Source organism: Mixophyes fleayi, chromosome 4 (genome assembly GCF_038048845.1).
Source record: "Mixophyes fleayi isolate aMixFle1 chromosome 4, aMixFle1.hap1, whole genome shotgun sequence".
In the NCBI taxonomy this organism is placed as follows: domain Eukaryota; kingdom Metazoa; phylum Chordata; class Amphibia; order Anura; family Limnodynastidae; genus Mixophyes; species Mixophyes fleayi.
Window position 1 is genome coordinate 340,534,753 of NC_134405.1, and position 18,325 is coordinate 340,553,077.

The 18,325-nt window shown below is 45.0% G+C and overlaps 2 protein-coding genes across 2 annotated transcripts; both read left to right on the forward strand.

The window, feature by feature from the left end:
* Nucleotides 1-413: 413 nt before the first annotated feature.
* Nucleotides 414-8,876, forward strand: PEX26 (peroxisomal biogenesis factor 26). Its single transcript, XM_075210678.1, has 6 exons — nucleotides 414-522; nucleotides 1,822-2,045; nucleotides 3,396-3,536; nucleotides 6,310-6,611; nucleotides 6,719-6,865; nucleotides 7,575-8,876. Exons 2-6 carry the CDS (start codon nucleotides 1,843-1,845, stop codon nucleotides 7,670-7,672), a joined length of 891 nt encoding a protein of 296 aa, XP_075066779.1. The 5' UTR covers nucleotides 414-522; nucleotides 1,822-1,842; the 3' UTR covers nucleotides 7,673-8,876.
* Nucleotides 8,877-11,475: 2,599 nt separating this feature from the next.
* Nucleotides 11,476-15,147, forward strand: TUBA8 (tubulin alpha 8). The gene is given in 7 exon segments (XM_075210677.1): nucleotides 11,476-11,653; nucleotides 12,433-12,655; nucleotides 13,182-13,330; nucleotides 13,458-13,720; nucleotides 13,722-14,136; nucleotides 14,795-14,900; nucleotides 14,903-15,147. Coding segments are annotated over 7 exon segments (1,362 nt in total). The 5' UTR covers nucleotides 11,476-11,629; the 3' UTR covers nucleotides 15,085-15,147.
* Nucleotides 15,148-18,325: the final 3,178 nt, after the last annotated feature.

The following is an 18,325-nucleotide window of genomic DNA, read 5'->3' on the forward strand; positions in this document are numbered from 1 at the left end:
TCCTCCCACTAACCTATCCCTCACACCCCCCCACTAACCTATCCCTCACCCCCCCCCCCCCACTAACCTTATTCCCTCACCCCCCCCCCCCACTAACCTATCCCTCCCCCTACCCCCCCCCCCCCCCCCCCCCACTAACCTATCCCTCACCCCCCCCCCACCCCCACTAACCTATCCCTTCCACCCCCCCCCCCCCCCACTAACCTATCCCTCACCCCCCCCCCCCACTAACCTATCCCTCACCCCCCCACTAACCTGTCCCTCACCCCCACTTGCAGTCCTGTGTAACATTATAGCCTCTATAATAAACCAGAGCTGCCCCCGGAGCAGCAGCCAATCACATCGTGTCTCTCATGAGCTGCAGCGCCCGTGAGAGCGAGGGCTGCTATTGGCTGCCCGGCTGTGACTGGCCAGAGGGCGGAGCTGCGGAGCCAGGCGAATACCCGGATACCAGAGCGTCACCCAGGTACCGCCGGCCGGGGGGGCGGAGCTGTCACGTGCTGGGACTTGTAGTCCCCCCAGGTATGGTGCACAGGGCTGCATGTAGGGGGGAACTGTGTTACTAATCCCTGGGCTGTTAACATAGCTGTACCCCCCCCCCCCGGTGTATACAGAGTAACCAGGATCATTATATCACTATAATGCTGCTGTATCTGTCCCTGTACTTAGTGTACAGGAGAATATATAATATATATAATACACTGCACCTCTAACATAGATATTCCTGCAGCATAAATCATTCTGTCATGTGGATTTTTTCTCATGTCCTGATTAATTATAAGATAATAATATAATGAAGTGTAATATATATATATATATAATATCCTCTCAGTGTGGTCTGCATGTATGTACTAAGGAGGGTGTGTGTTCTACACAGACACCATTATAACCAGACTCACAGTATAGACACCACATTGACAGCAGTTTGCACAGGTGAGTTGATCTATTTCTCTGGGTCAGTAATTATCCTATGTGGTTCTACAGACAGAAATCCTGAACACATGGCCTGTAGGTAGCGTTTGACTGACTGCACCTCCGCTGTAATAGAAACATAGCAGGACGAGCTCTGATCCCACCGATCATCAGTTATTTAGACCTCTGCAACCTTAAGTCATTGCAGAGAAATCTTTGTGAAATTTTCATGTATAAGGACATTCGTTTTAATGGAGACAAGTTGTTGATTTATATTTATATTCCTACTTGGTCTTAGGCTAGCACAGGTCACAATCCTGCAATGTAATACGTGAGCTCACAACGTGCACCTGGACCTTGTACTTTCTTGCTGGAATTTATGATTGATTGCAAGTGAGTAAAACCACAGACACAGACTGCACCCGTCAGGTGTCACGGACAGTGACCTCATTTTAGGGATGGGCAGTCAAAACTAAACAGTCTCATCAAGGGATTAAAATAAACATTTGACATAAGGTGGGTTTTTGCGTTTAGTTTATCTTTACTTATGTCAGTAGATAAGGGTGGACCCTCAGAGTGTCTGACTAGTTCTGCTTACTCACTGCACATTGCCACATTTCTCAGAAAGTACATCCCACATCATAAGTCCCCGACTTGGATCAGAATTGGTTTTCAATTTTTTTCTACAAGTTTACATATTGCATTTAAAAAAATAGTCAGAGTATTGCCATTATCATAGAATTCCTTGTACTGTCGGTGATATTGTTATTGGTTGGAGGGTACATCCCTGTGCAAGGTACTCAATCATCTAATCTTAGACCAATGACTGCAATTGTACACCGGTATTGATTGTCTATTTGATCACACGCAATGTATCGTAATATTAAGTGGAATGTTTTGGATTTAGAGGTCCTGGTTAATCTTGGTGCTATGGCGGTGACGGAGAATGTGTCCAGCTGCTCGCTTAGTGCCATGTGGGACTGGTCTCATTGGTCGCTGTCTGGCACCCCACCGGCTGTCTCCTTATTGGATGCGGCAGCTGACCTTTTGGTGCTGGAGAGAAACTTCGCTGGTGCCCTGGAACTGTGTGAGAGGGGTCTGCAGATCCTAGTTACCGAGCCTGGAGACACAAGGTGAGTCTGTCCACCCTCATCGCACCTATAAACCAATACCACTCTGCATGTCTCTCTTACAGACAGTATATTCTGCTCTTAATATGTGTTCAACCCGTGGCCTCCGATTGCAAGCTCTGCAACCAAGGCTTCCTTCAGTGTATTGCTGTAGTGCAAGCTGGTGATATAGAGATGTTATTATATATCTCATAATCATTATTTATTTTGCCCAGGGGCCTTTTAAAAGTAAGCTTCAGATTCACCCTCTGTGTTCTATAAATGTTCAGTAACCTCACTTCTCTGCATAGTTACATTAATATATATAGTTGCTGTCATTTGGCTTCTTTGGTTTAGGTATAGTTTAATAAACAAAAATAGATATAGAAAACCGGTGGTCACTAATTGCTTGTAGCAGGATCATCTGTTCCCTGTGTTTGCTCTTTGCTGTTTCCATGCCAGCAGTGAGAGAGTTCATGGATAAAAGGGCTCTATTGTTTCAGAGAAGGTCCCGTGAGGTCTGTGAGTGATAATGTCTAATTTAACGAGTAAAAACAAACAGGAGCTTTGCTGCGCCGCCGTATGCTTACCTGAGTGCTGATAATTGTGTAACACGATACCCAGTTGTCGGCAGGGAAAGTGATCTAACAACCTGGCGTGAAAGGCACGTGTCACGTAACCGGATCTGCCTGCAGCAGGCACACAACACTTAGCACCTTAAGGCGCCCCTCCCTCCCTCCACAAACACACATAATTCATTCTCCAATCCTCTATGTAACATTGACAATAGATTTAGGAAATCGGAGGGCTTGATACAATTGATGCAACCTATGTACTTCCATGTTTTAAGAGGTGTTTTATTTAAAAACTTGGCAAGAGAGTTTTATTATTGTTCACATTAATTGGTCCGTAGGTGGCGCTGTTCTATTGCTGCCTAACAACATGGCAGCACTTGTGTCATTGGATTAAAATATGCAGAGAAGTGAGGTTTTGCAGGCATCTGTAGAACTGCAGATGAAAATGAACCCTCTACAATCAGGTATTGTACTAATCTGACCAATGATTTGCAGGTAATGTTCATTACTACTTATAAATCTTCCTGGAGCGTCTGACACCATCCAATACCCTCTACACAGCTGCCATTTCCTCTTCACACACCATTGCCCCGAGCAATAAAGACAGAACTGCTATCCGCTCACCCACTTGGTTCATGTGATCTATGAATGAGGATAAACCTGACCTTTATTTCATGAGACAATGATAAAAGCTTATTACTAAACGCTTGCTGTGTTTTCTGTCTGATTACTTATTTAGAATGAATTAAAGTGTATTGTTTATGTGACACATAACGATGGATCCGTCTTGTGTCTCCAGGAATAAAGAAGTGAAGGACTCTCTGGGAGTGATTGGGATCCAAGCTCTGGCTGAAATGGAGCGATGGAGGGAGGTCCTGCCCTGGGTCTTACAGTATTACAGGACCCCCCAGGAGATGCCGCACAATATCATGGAGTTGTGGTAATGCCGCAGGTTTCTGCGCTGCGCGGGGTGTGAGACGTTGGAGTTAGGGGTGTATATAAAGGGCAGCGGGGTCCGCTCATCTCCTCAGGGTGTTTTATAACATACAGCCGTATTTGAAAGTGCAAATCTCTCACTGTCCAGTTAGAGTGCAAGCTCTTTGACATAGGGACATCTTTCCTGTATTCTAATGTTTGTTAGTCTCACTATAAGGTAATTAAATGCATGGATGTATTTTATCCAGGTGGTGGTATGTGGGGGCAGTATGGGTGTAGTATGTACAGTTGTTATAGAGAATCGTCATACCCTTTGAAAATAAATACCTTTTGTCACATTACACCATAGAAATTTAAATAAATTTAACTTTTTCCAGCTGTATTTACACATTTGCCTTAAAACTAACGAAAAGAGGCAACAGTTCTGAAAATTAATTAAAGAAATTAAAATTAGAATAACAGGGTTCAGTCCCCTGATTTAACACTTAGTAGAGCCACCTTTCGCTGTAATTACAGCCATCAGTCTGATTGGATCAGTCTCTACCGGCTTTGTGCACCTAGATTGGGGAATATTTGCCCGTTCTTGCAGAATTGTTTTCGCCACAGAATTTCTAACGGATTTAGAGCTCTGTCTTGGCAATTCAAGGACATTCACCTTCTCATTCTTAAACCACAGTGTTGTTTTCTTGGCGGTATGTTTAGGGTCCTTGTCGTGCTGGAACGTCGGCCACCTGCCCGTCTTCAGCCGTCTAGCAGAGGGCCGCAGGTTGTCCTCAAGAATTGGTGCAAGTGGCAGCATCCGTCTTCCCTTCAATCCTGACCAATCCAAACCATAATGGTGCCACCACCATGCTAACAGTAGGTGTGATGTGTTTGGTTTGCGCCAAATATAGTCCAATAAGTTCCATCTTGGTCTCATCTTGCCACGTGGCACCAGAATCTACCAAGTGTTTTTTTGCTAAGTACAAATGAGACCGAGGGTGGCAGTTTTTCAGAACAGGCTTCTTTCTTGCCACCCGCCCATACGGAGCGGCTTTGTGTAAAGTCAGATAGTTGTCACACGCAGACCGACCAATCTCAGCCATAAAGACTTGTAAGTCCTTCAAAGTTGCCATTGGCCTCTTGGTAGCCGATCAGCATCCTCCCGGCTCTATCATCCAGTTCGTAGGGACGATCTAGGCGAGGTGTTGGTGCCATACACATTCCACTTCTTAGTAATGTTTCGAGCGGTGCTCAGAGGGAGAGTAAAAGCCTTGGAAATCCTTTTGTATCCTTCTAACTTGTGTCGTTCCACAACATTATCTCTGAGACCTTCTGAAAGGACCTTTCCACCCACCATGAATTCTTTGCCTTACCGTACACAACTAGTACCGGAATCCTCAGCCGCTTTTATTCTGAAGAAATCAAAACCACAACAGCTGATGTCAGGTGGTGGCCAGGTAGCCTGTTGTGTGGTCATTGGCTGTACCTGAGCAAGCTTATAATGGTTACTCTAGGGTTATAATCACTTATCCAAACCAGGTATTTTAGTCATGAAGTTATATTAATTGTTGAGAATTTTTGTAAATGTTATTTTTACTTTGATGTTGAGAGTTGTAATATGTAAATACAGCTGGGAAATGTTTTTGATTTAATTTATTTAAATTTACATGGTCTAATGTGACAAAAGGTAAATATTTTCAGGGTATAATGATTTTGTATAGGCACTGTATGTGCTAATAAGGCCTGATGGAGATGTTAGGGTTGTGAGGGGGGGGTAGCGTACTCCCAAGGTAGCTGGTGCTTGATGGCAACTAGTACCCACTGCTGGTAAAATCCACTTTTCCAGTTACATTGTTATTATTTCCAGTCTCATTTACAGCGGTATCTTTTTGCCCTATTTGCGTTAAATATTTTCCATCTCGCCCCACTGAGTCTCTTAAATAAGACCCACAGACAGCAAGATCCTGTATTGGGGATTAAATTGTCCGCAGTCATCCAAACTGCGCCAATGTGGGCAACCATAGCAACCACTGGCACAGTACCCTTGGAACGTTGCAGTGTTAGGTCCAGGACAAGTTAGGCTGGCATCATGCTGGCCGCTCCATCCCGACCGTAGTGTAGCTATATCTGTCATATGTGCCCAGACGTAGACCTCTATTACCAGTCAAATGAGCTCATCGATCCTCCAGTACGGGATCTAGATCGTAAGCAGTGACTTTAACAAATTTGGGGCTGCAGAGAAATGTCCTATTTGTTTTTAGGATTAATATCTTTTATTGATAATACGCCACAAGGGTTCTGCAGCATCGTAGATATGGGGTTAGAACATATAATAAAATAACTTAAGTACAAAATGACACATATACAAGCAACACATTTACATAATTACATTCTAGAGGGAATGAGCGTAGAGAGGGGGAGCAGACGTTGGGGATGCGGAGGTGGAAGAGTTATAAGTTTGTAGTGTATTCTCATGATCTGTATTTTCAACAACATTTTATAGTGATTTATATGGAATCGCTCTCGCTACAAGTATTTCATATTCTCTAGATCAGGCCTGGCCAATCTGTGGCTCTTCAGGTGTTGTGAAACTACAAGTCCCAGCAGGCTATTAGCTGGCTAACTGTTTGCAGAGCATGCTGGGGCTTGTAGTTTCACAACACCTTGGAGAGCCACCGGTTGGCCAGGCCTGATCTAGGTAATCTCAGAGTGTGACATAAAGTATTGCAGCGTCCCAGTGAGTCTCCAGCACAATAACCGCGTTCTGCGCCCGTTTCTCTCGTCCATACCCGCAGCCTCCTGCTGTACAGCAGGGTGAAGCAGCCCCACGTGATGCTGGATCTGAGCAGAGATTGGCTGAAAGAACACGCTGATTGGCAGCCACTGGGCTACGGGAGAGTGGCCGAGCTCCACCTCTCCAAAGTCCTGCTCCCCCTCGGTCACTTCTCAGAGGCAGAGGAGTTGGCCCAGGACCCCGGAGTCTTCACCGAGCGGCAGCAGCAGGCGGCCCTGACCTTAGTGAGAGAGGAGAGGAGGCGCCTGGAGCAGGAAGAGGAGGCCAAGGCCGAAACAGAGAGGCCGTCCGTCTGTCCCCCAGGTACGGACCCCCCGTGTCATTGGTTCATTTACAGATTTCATTTCTAAATTTGGGCTGGATGTGGTGGACTCAGGCTCCCTCGCTGCACAGTCTCTTTTGTGTTGCAGGAAACCTACAGACGAGGCATCTGCAGGTGGCTCGGACGCTGTATGGGGCTCTGTGTGTGGTGGCCAGATGGATTCGGAGGATCCCTTTCCGCCAGGTCCTGTTGGCTCTCCTATTGATGTCCGTAATCCTGCTGCGCTTAGATCCAGGTGAGATCTCAGGACTGATGGTGCATTAAATGTCTGAGTGAGCACAGAGAGGGTTAAAGGGCAGGACGCCTAACGTCGCTGTAGGTGTGCCTAAGGTAAATACAGGTGTGCCCAGGTCAAAGTGTTCAACCCTTTCTTAATTCTTCTGGAGTGTGGCGGAACCGTGGGGCTCCTTCATCTATTTCCCCCCCAGTATTCCTGAGCTACAGCCTCCCCCACTGATGCCCAGAGAATTACAGACATGGGCTGTAAGAATTCCAGAATACTTATATATGTGTTAGTTGTGAGTCTCCAGTTCAGCATACTGCTGCCTGATTGGTTGGATCCTACGGTTTTTATGCAGCCAATCACTTGTTGGGGGCGTCCAGTCTTATTGAACAGACTTGAATATTGGTTCTTTTCTCTACTGGATGGAACCACAGAGACGCAGGTATAAGGATGACCCCGCTGTGTGTCTGAATTTTTTTTTAATGTAAATGGGGTTTGCGCAGGTTATTGAGGCACGAGGCACTGACGCATTCCTCACCTCGTCCTATCTGCAGCATTTCCCTCAGGATGCAGCTTTCTGAAGAATAGATCTAGCGGAGTGTAAGTGCCTCTCTAGGATGTGACTGGTTGTGGGGAGGGAGGGAGTCTGGAATAATGTTGTTAGGAGACTGGAGTTAAATGTGTCACAATTACTTACCGGATCTTACGTGTTCTCTTCCAGCTTCCCCGATGTCCCAGGGTCCTGTATCCAGTCTACTTCTGTTACTCCGCCAAATAGTCTCCAGTGTTTTCCAGAATCCACCAACTGACCGGCCCTGAGCGCCCCCCCCGTGGTCACGGGAAGAAGCCAGGACTGTGTCTGCGGGAAATGTGCTGAGGATTCTTCCAACGTCCCTTTCTCGCTCTAAATCTGTTTATCCCGCCTGACCCTGTAACTATCGCCCATGTGATGTATAATGCACATTGCTGTGACTCAATCACTGGTGATTATATAACTATGTCAGGCCTCAATCTTTATTTTATATCCCTGCCAATAGGATGGCTTGAAGGAAAATAATAATATTTAATAATAATGATAACGCCACTTTTAGTTGGGGGGGGGGGGCTTAGTGAATTAATATGGAAAACAAAAGCGTAATTATTGTGACTGCGCCATTCGCTGGATCCGCCGCGGTTCACAATGGCTTTCTAATAAGTATAATATGATATTATGATGAGTATAATAATCAGACTGGTTCCTGGCTGGAGCTATCAGTGTTTAGTGAATTAAATAGACTCTTGTTTCATTACAGAATATCGCGTGTATTTTGTGATTCAAGAACTAGCCGTCAAAATCTGCGTTCCAGTGTATGAACTACAACCCCCAGCATGCTCTGATGCTAGGCATTTATTTGTAATTTAAATGAACTGAAACTACTTGATTTAACTAGTATCTTTGTTATTCTGTTAATTCATTCCTTAAAAGGACACAATAATTACAATGGTGTGTATAATATTTGGGTTTTTAAGGATAAGATGGTGTATTTATTTTTTACAAGTTTATTGGGGTTTTACAAATGTTTCTAGTTAGTAGAGCTGCAGCTGTTATCACTGTAGATGTTCTCACTTCATATCTCGTCTCCATTGAATGTGCTGTGTTGTCTGTAACCCTTATAACTGTATAAAGGTGCCCATACACAGTATTTTGCTTGTCCAGTTAGGTCGTTTTAGGCCTTATTGTCACAAATTGCAGATTGTTGTAACCCCAAAAGACTACCGGTGCGGGATCTTATTATACCGAGGTCGCCCAGTTGTGGGATAACATCTTATACGGAGGTCGCCCAGTTGCGGGATGAAATCTTATACGGAGGTCGCCCAGTTTCGGGATGACATCTTATTGTATGGAGGTCGCCCAGTTGAGGGATGAAATCTTATACGGAGGTCGCCCACTTGCGGGATGACCCCATCTGACCCTGCATGTGATCATTCTACCACTGCGCTGTATAAATGACATTTTCATGTAATTAAAACTCAATCAATGTCCCTTTTAGGTCTATATTGTTTATTTTTCTATTGTTTTGGAGTAAAAGGTGTTTTTGAACGAGATGTTTGGTGCTTATTCCTGGGCAGTGACAGGGTGAGGTATGAGGTACATGTCTCCTTGGTGATATTATGATATCACAATGTGTGTGATGGGGCTGTCTCACTACCCTCCTGCCCCCTGGCACATAGTATACTGAGCCCGGAGAGAGTGACAGCTGGACAGACCCTCTGCTGACCAGAGACCCCCTAATCTCACACAGAAATGGTAAGAGACCCCCAGATTCCTGTTTTATTCTCCATCTTATTCAGCAGTCAGATTAATGTGTTGAAGGATTTGCTGATTTCTAGAATTTCCGCCAGGATTCTGCAAATCTTAATGTCTCGGTGGTAGCGTGGGAGGCACCTGGTTTGTGGGGGATCGTGTATGACTAATCTGCCTCTCTGCAGAAGCCTCCATTCCCTCCTGAATACTATTTACCTTGCTTATCCTGACTTATACAACTGTCTTAATGACTCCCCCCTACTACATATCGCCCTCTATGTTCTGTCAGTGACCTTCACCTCTCATCACTATCACCACCTCTCCCTCCCGCCCTGGGGTGAGACCGAGGGCTGTGCGCGCCTCCTGTAGACGTACGCAGGGGTCCCAAACACAGAGGAACTAATGTGACACTTTCTTGTATTTAATACTCTGCTGTGTTTTTGAATGAGATGTTTGGTGCTTATTCCTGGGCAGTGACAGGGTGAGGTATGAGGCACATGTCTCCATGGTGATATGATGATGCCACAATGTGTGTGATGTGGTTGTCTCACTGCCCTCCTGCCCCCTGGCACATAGTATACTGAGCCCGGAGAGAGTGACAGCTGGACAGACCCTCTGCTGACCAGAGACCCCCTAATCTCACACAGAAATGGTAAGAGACCCCCAGATTCCTGTTTTATTCTTCATCTTATTCAAGAATAAGAATAACATGTAAAAATTAAACGTTATCATCTTAGTGGTACCAGGCGGCTGGTGGATGGGATAGTTCTGTTACATTAATGACCTGGGGCTTCATGTTGAAGACCCCCCTTCACTGTGCAGTTCTGATGGCCCTTGTTCATCATCTAACTACAGGTTTGGGAGAAGCATCGCCTCAGCTGAGGTCATCACCCCCCATACCTGTGCTGATGGTTTGTCCCAGCGCACTAGGAAGACTGTCTCCAAAAACGTAGTGTAACATCGTTGTCACATTGTGTTTATATATAAGTGGTTCTGTACAATGGTCGTCGTCTTTAAACTGCTACCTAGCTGAGCGGGATAATCTGGATTTATATCTGTATTATATCAAGGAACTGGGCTGCAGTGTGTGAGATATAAAACAGATTAGTAATTATATTTGTACAATGGGTCTGTCTGGAATACAATCTGTGCAATGATTCCATCCTCACTGTCAGGTCATGTATGACATCACATGCTCATTGTTGTGTCATAGACTGTGCCTGGGAAGAGCAGAGTGACGTATGTATGTGACATCACAGCGAGCTCTCCGATCCAACCTTCTGTCACTTCCTGACTGTACAGAGAACATTTGCACGTCCATAGAAGAGAGTTCGGGGTAGACTTTACTAAAGCTTCCAAAAATTAAAAATGGAGGCGTTGCCCATAGCAACCAATCAGATTCTAGCTATGGGCGACACGTCCCTGTTTCCTTTTAATAAGCTTTAGTAAGTTAACCCCTTTAATATATTCTTTATTCCACGGCGGTGACGTCAATCATTTAATGTATAAAACAAAGAGGTTATAGAGCAGGAAAGCCATTAATTTCCAGCTGTTGTGGGACTTGTAGTTCCACAGCAGCCACAGACGGCCTACACTTGTTATAGAGAACCTTGCTCGTAAGAGCTTGCAATCTAAGGAATTCGTTTCTGGCAGCGTAGGGGTTAAATATTCATCATTGCGCTGGGCAGACTCTAAGGAGTTAACGATTCCTCTCTGTCTCAGTGTGTCAGATGTGATCCAGAAATAGCTGCTGATTACAGACCCGTCATATGGTCTCTTGGCACCCGGCTGCACCGCTATTCCCTCTGCCACATGTACTATAATTATGTTATTTTAATATCCACCACGGGCACCAAAAACAAAGATCAACAACTACGCGTCGTTCTGTGTTCCTCGCCGGAGCTGCTTGTAATGTAATGTCCTGAGGGATGTGGCAGTGAATGGGTTAAACTGTCTTTGTGATTTTTTTAATGATCTATCTAAACAAGCTTCAGCTGCAGTATCCTGGGATCATTTATTTAGCGCCGTCAGGTGACAGAAACAGGAAGTAACGTGCTGGTCACAGAGTAAGTGACACAAAGGGATCCTTAATACAAGTGAAAATGTTTTGCGACATTCTATCATGATAATGTGTCCACAAGGTGGCACTCTTACCTTGTAATCTACGTGATATTTTAGTCTCTCCAAAGCAGTTAGCAATGCAAATTCTTTTCAGTAATTACAAACCTGCAGGTAAATAAGTATTTGTATTCAGGATTTACAATTGCATTCAGAAAGTACAATAAATATATAAATAGATTGAGCAGAGACAGGTTCTCAGTGTTAGTACTATGTAGAAGTGTGTCCCTGCCGTTTAATTGGTGGCTGTTTATAGCCCTCAGTCCTGAAACTAAACCCCAGCTACCCCCTCCAGACGTCCAGGCAGAGACTGGACGGGAAATCTCTGCTCGGACCCTGGTTTGGAGAGAAGAGGAGACACTTTTATACCCACTATGTGGGGGATCAAAACCAAATCTGTACGTTGTGTGTGTAATTAACCCTTAATGATATAGCTGCGCGGCAGCAGGACACCAATTTTTACAGAGGCTCAGCTGTTCCAGGCCTCACTAACCTTTCCATGTACATCGGAGATACAGGCAGAGACGGTGTTATATGTATTGTAGCGTGTGCATGTTTTCCTAGCGTGTAAGGCCAGTGACATTGACGGTATACATTGCTTCCATTCTCTTAAATATTATTTAGAATGTTGATGTATTATTTGTGCAGAATATAATTAGAGGGTAACCCAGGTAAAACCACCAGCCTTGAGTGCAGCACACTTCATAGTGCAGACATAATATTTACATTACAACGTTATACAAATTTTGTAAAAGTACGACAACATTTCCCATCGTTTCTGGAGCTGTGTCCAAATCAGTTTCGGCGCTGGCCTCCTAAATGTTCCTTTCTGAGGGTCACATTTACACCAAGCCCACGTCACAATGCCGGGAGAGCAAATGCAATTATTTTTATTTGCATCCAGGAAACATTCTGGCTGAGTTTTGCATGTAGCACAAAAGTACCGGGCAACTTTATTTTACAATACAATTTAGAGTAGAGCTAGGACACCACCCATCCCAACCCTAAATCTGTCCACACATTTTAACAATCAAGAGAATAAAGACACCTGCAGCTAGGCATGATACAATGTCATCCTCGTAATCTGCACAAGTGCTGGTAGCCAATAAGAAAAGGATAGACTGCTCCTGGTTTTCATGATGTGGTTACATTGTATCTCTGTCTCCCCCCCACACAGAGGGAGTGTATCTCAGTGCACGTGGGACAGGCCGGCGTACAGATTGGCAATGCATGCTGGGAACTCTTATGCCTGGAGCACGGCATCCAGCCGGACGGCACCTTCTCGGATAAGACCAACCTGGGCAGCTCCGACGATTCCTATAGCACATTCTTCAGCGAAACTGGCAACGGAAAACACGTGCCCCGCGCCGTCATGGTGGATCTGGAGCCCTCGGTTGTAGGTAAGTGGCTGGCACCTGAGAATATATATTGTAAAGCGCAATGGAGTATGCTGGCGCTATATAAATAAATGGTAATAATATATCCACTCCAAAAATGTTGATGGGTGCAATACTCATTCATCAACTGCAGGTGGCACTATTCCATTGTTTGTATATAGGACCTGAGTCATTGAGGAAAGTAAGACAAAAAAAGGAGTAAATGTTCTCTGGGACAAACCATGTTACAATGCAAGGGGTGCAAATTAGTTTATTATTTTGCTCATAAGTTAAATACTGACTGTTTTTCATGTAACACACAAATACGTGATGGCTTTATTTTTACACTAAAATTTAAAGTTGGTCTGGAACATGCTCTACCCCAACTATAAATCTGTCCCCACATTTTAAATTTACCCCCCTCCAATGTAACATGGTTTAGCCCAGGTGCAAATTTCTCATGTAGAAAGTAGGCCAAACGGCAACGGCTCTTCCTATAATGAACTGCACAAATAAATATTGTATTGTTTACTGTTGGCTCTGTCCACAGATGAGATCCGCGCTGGAAAGTATCGCCACCTCTTCCACCCCGAGCAGCTGATCACTGGCAAAGAAGATGCCGCCAATAACTACGCCCGGGGTCACTACACCATCGGCAAGGAAAGCATAGACCTGGTGCTGGATCGTATCCGTAAACTGGTGAGCGCGGTGTTATATGATATGAGCTGTACCTCTAGATACGTCTCTGGTGCCCCGTTCAGTTCCATGGACGCTCGCACAGTTTCTCGGGACGTTCCTCACAATGTGTTCCTTTTAAATATTTCAGAGTGATGCGTGCTCCGGTCTCCAGGGATTCCTCATCTTCCACAGCTTCGGAGGTGGCACGGGCTCCGGCTTCACCTCGCTTCTCATGGAGCGCCTCTCTGTGGACTACGGGAAAAAGTCCAAGCTGGAGTTTGCCATATATCCAGCACCACAGATCTCCACTGCCGTGGTGGAGCCGTACAACTCCATCCTGACCACGCACACCACCCTGGAGCACTCGGACTGCGCCTTCATGGTCGACAACGAGGCCATTTATGACATCTGCGACGGACCTGGATATCGAGCGTCCCAGCTACGTTGACCTAAACCGACTCGTAAGTCAAATCGTGTCCTCCATCACAGCCTCGCTCCGCTTCGATGGAGCTCTCAACGTTGACTTGACTGAGTTCCAGACCAATCTGGTCCCATACCCACGCATCCATTTCCCTCTGGTCACTTACGCGCCCATAATTTCATCCGAGAAGGCGTACCACGAGCAGCTGTCTGTGGCCGAGATTACCAACTCCTGCTTCGAGCCCTCCAACCAGATGGTGAAGTGTGACCCACGTCACGGGAAATACATGGCCTGTTGCATGCTCTATCGTGGGGACGTGGTGCCCAAAGATGTCAACGTGGCAATTGCCACCATCAAAACCAAGAGAACGATCCAGTTTGTGGATTGGTGTCCTACAGGATTCAAGGTGAGAAGCTAGAACTGACTCTGGGTGATGAAGTTGGAGGAGGCCATGTCTGCTCAGCCCAGCAGGACACAATAGCTCTTTCCCCGGTCTGCTCACACTTCCCTTCCCTTCTAAGCACGCTGAGGGTTCTGGGTAACAGGAAGTGAGCGTCTATTTCATGTACCCCTTACCCTCCTGACTGTTATAGGTTAATGAGCTTCATGTTTCTTTGGTGGAAGGAAGTGGGTCACAGACAGCTACAGATTTTCATTATACACTTAGTGGTCTGTAGAATGTTATACTCTTATTATTATGCTAATTTACATTATTAAACTTTCTATGAGTATAAATTCATAGTTCCTAACTCACTACCCAATCTACTTTTTTCAAATTGACTAAAAAACAAACCAACATTTAAACATTTAAAGGATAAAAATAATAAAATCAACGTAAAACAATTTTATATTGTCCCCCTTTTCCCCCCAAGAACTGTTCTGCCCCCGGGTATGTGCCTTATTTGCCTCTATGATAAATACAGCGTCATGTTCGGTGGGAAATGTAATTTTGTTTTCTGTCGTAATTTCACGTTCCACCACTGACACAATGTGTATTATCTCACTGGTATATTAATCATGTGATATATAAAACTGACTGATGTATTTGTTAATTCCTCTCTCAGGTTGGCATTAATTACCAGCCTCCCACCATGGTGCCCGGAGGGAACCTGGCCAAAGTGCAGCGGGCAGTTTGCATGCTCAGTAACACTACTGCCATCGCTGAGGCCTGGCACGACTGGACCACAAGTTTGACCTGATGTACGCCAAGCGGGCATTCGTGCACTGGTATGTGGTGAAGGCATGGAGGAGGGGGGAGTTTGCCGAAGCTCGCGAGGACCTTGCCGCATTGGAGAAAGATTACGAGGAGGTCGGAATGGATTCCTTTGAAGAAGAGACCGAAGGAGAGGTCTAATTGCCTGGAGGATCTAATGCAAATTATTGACAGTTAATCTTCAATAAAACTTAAGCAATCTGACTTTATGGCTGAACGTTTATTGTGAAAGTAAATGAGTAGCAGTTAGCATCACTGCCTTGTGGCTCTGGTCCCAAGGTTAAGTATTAACCAGGGTGCTAACTGTGTGGAGTTTGTATGTTCTCTACATTGTTTACTTGAGTTTCCTCTGGCTACTCTCTTATTCTTCCACTGTCCAATGACGTACAGAGGTCTGCTGCTTTTTAACTAAAAGTACCCCTGGTTCGTGTGTATCTGTGGTAGGTAAAGTAGATTGTGAGCTCCACTGGGGCAGTGGATTCTAAAGCACTGTAGATTATATTGGTATTCTATAAATAATGGATAATAAATTGCCCTTTCCCCTGTTTGCAACTTAAAATGAATTACCAACACCTTCCTGCTGTAGGTGCAGAATGCATAAATAAAATACAACAAGTGATAACAGCACACGATCTGTCCGCCATAGCGTGCTCAGCTGCCTTTCCCTTACAGCTTAATATGCCACCAGGTATTATGTATTAAGCCCCAGGCACTCTCTGTAGAACCAGACTGACATCATAAGGGAAACTTGGGATAAAGGCATGAGTACAAATTAAAATCCAATCTCAAGCAAGTCAAGGTGAGAACCGGAACACAACGAGGAACCAGATCACTAGAGGTAGAGGTCGGAGTATCCAGAGTTATCAAATCAGGAAAAAAGTGAAGATAATTCTTATTAACCTTTATTTATAGTGCGCCACATGAGGTCCGCAGCGCCGTATAGAAGGCGCGTACCATGAATTCAAATTGCAAAAGATAACATAGTATCCAGGTGCTAATGTGTCAGCCACCAAATCACTGGAGCAGAGGAGTCAATTCCCAACCAGAATAGGAACCACATTCATTGGGCAGCAATCATCCACTATTGTGTCTCCTGGAAGCTGCTCCCCCTCCCCCAGCTGAGCTGCCCCCCGAGGCAGGAAATAGAGACTACGGACAGCAGATACTTTTTTTTTTTTCAACGTACAAAGTATCTATTTGCTTAATACATATTATTTATTTTGTAAATATATTTTATTCCTATATTATTTTTTATTATGTATTTTATTAAAGTGTTATGTATTTATTGTAAACAAATGTGCGGGGGATGTGAGTCTGGAATGGATGTTAGATGAGGTCATACGTGACAGTGTGAACGAGGAGACATCGGGACCGGCACACACCTCTGCTGGAATGTTTGTAAGACATTGGTCGAAAGCCGCTTAGAGATGATCTCTACCCCATAAAGTGTAAAAGTACCGCTCGACCCCCGATTACCGGCCTCTGTAAAATCCGAGTCCTGTTGCAGGGAGGAAAATGATCTTGGAGGCAACTCTTGTGTTTAGCAGGGACACTATACTCCCGGACAGGTGCATCCAGAGGCATAGCGTGGAACTATGGCACCTAGAGCAAGGGCATGCTAAGACCCCCCCTGTAATGAGGTGCCTGGGGAGTGTAGCCAGCATGTGGGGGCAAGTTGAAGGTAACAAAATCAGCAGGAACAGGGTAGGACTGGGGCATGGAGGACTCACTGTAAGGGCATGTATTTGTAGGTGTCAGTGGAGCACTGTGTACAGTCATGGCCAATAGTTTTGAGAATGACACAAGTATTGGTTTTCACACAGTCTGCTGCCTCAGTTTTTATGATGACAATTTGCATATACTCCAGAATGTCACGAAGAGCGATCAGATGAATTGCAATTAATTTCAAAGTCCCTCTTTGCCATGACAATGAACTTTATCCCCAAAACAACATTTGTACCTGCATTTCAGGCTGACACAAAAGGACCAGCTGACATCAGGTCGGTGATTCTCTCATTAACACAGGTGATAGTGTTGACGAGGACAAGGCTGGTGATCACTCTGTCATGCTGATTGAGTTAGAATAACAGATGGAAGCTTTAAAAGGTGGGTGGTGCTGGAAATCATTGTTCTTCCTCTGTCAACCATGGTTACCTGCAAAGACACACGTGCAGCCATAATTGCTTTGCACAAAAAAGGGCTTCACAGGCAGCATGGTGGCTCAGTGGTTAGCACTTCTCTGCCTCACAGCAGTGGAGTCATGAGTTTGATTCCGACCATGGCCTTATCTGTGTGGAGTTTGTATGTTCACCCCGTGTTTGCGTGGGTTTCCTCTGGGGTGCTCCGGTTTCCTCCCACACTCCAAAAACATACTGGTAGGTTAATTGGCTGCTAACACATTGACCCTCGTCTGTCTGTGTGTGTGTGTGTGTGTATGTATGTGTGTTAGGGAATTTAGACTGTGAGCTCCAATGGGGCAGGGACTGATGTGAGTGAGTTCTCTGTACAGCGCTGCGGAATTAGTGGTGCTATATAAATAAATAAATGATAATGATGATGTTCCTCCCAATCTGCCCCAGGGTGCCTCTTAGCACATCACACAGGGTGGGTACTGTCTTGGGGAATCTGGGGGAACTACAATCCCTATATTTACTGAACTTCGTTATAAAATTATATATTAATATATCTTTCATATGTACCCCTTCATTACTGAGGCTTTTCTCACCCCTGTGGTCTGCGCTTCTGAGCTTATCACTTATTTAGTTAATGTCTGCTGATCAAATATTTGAAAGAGGAGACTTCCCTCTTTCAAACAACAGTACCCCCAGCTTTTTAAGTGCCAGAGAAAGGGAAATACAGACTCTACAAGACCCTCACCCCATCCCTGGCATCTCCCATAGACTCTAACAGACTGTGCATGCACGTACACGCACATTTATAATGGGGGAAAGGTTCCCATCCACCAGTACCATCAGAAAACCCACAGATCACTGTGGGAAGTGACCTGTGGGACTTCTTAACCCATTAAGATGGAGAGGACGGGTGGGACTCACCCCCTAGCACTTTAGGGAGTCAGATAGAGGACCAGTCTCCTACTCACACCAAGCTGAATACTCCTATTCAATAAATATTAACTTAGAAAGTCCCGAAAAAGGGAAGAAATACCGATAAATTAATTTAGTATAAGTTAGTATAATACGGGTGATTTATAGTGATTGGTCAAATTATTTGACATACTTATACAAAAAGGAGAAGAAAAAATAAACATCAGGAGGGAAAAAGGTACAACAGGCGGCTTTGGAACTAAATGGAGCTGGACTGGCCCTGAAAGGGCATTGATGAGCCCCTTATCCTAACTTGGGTAGGGGTCTTGCATTGGTGC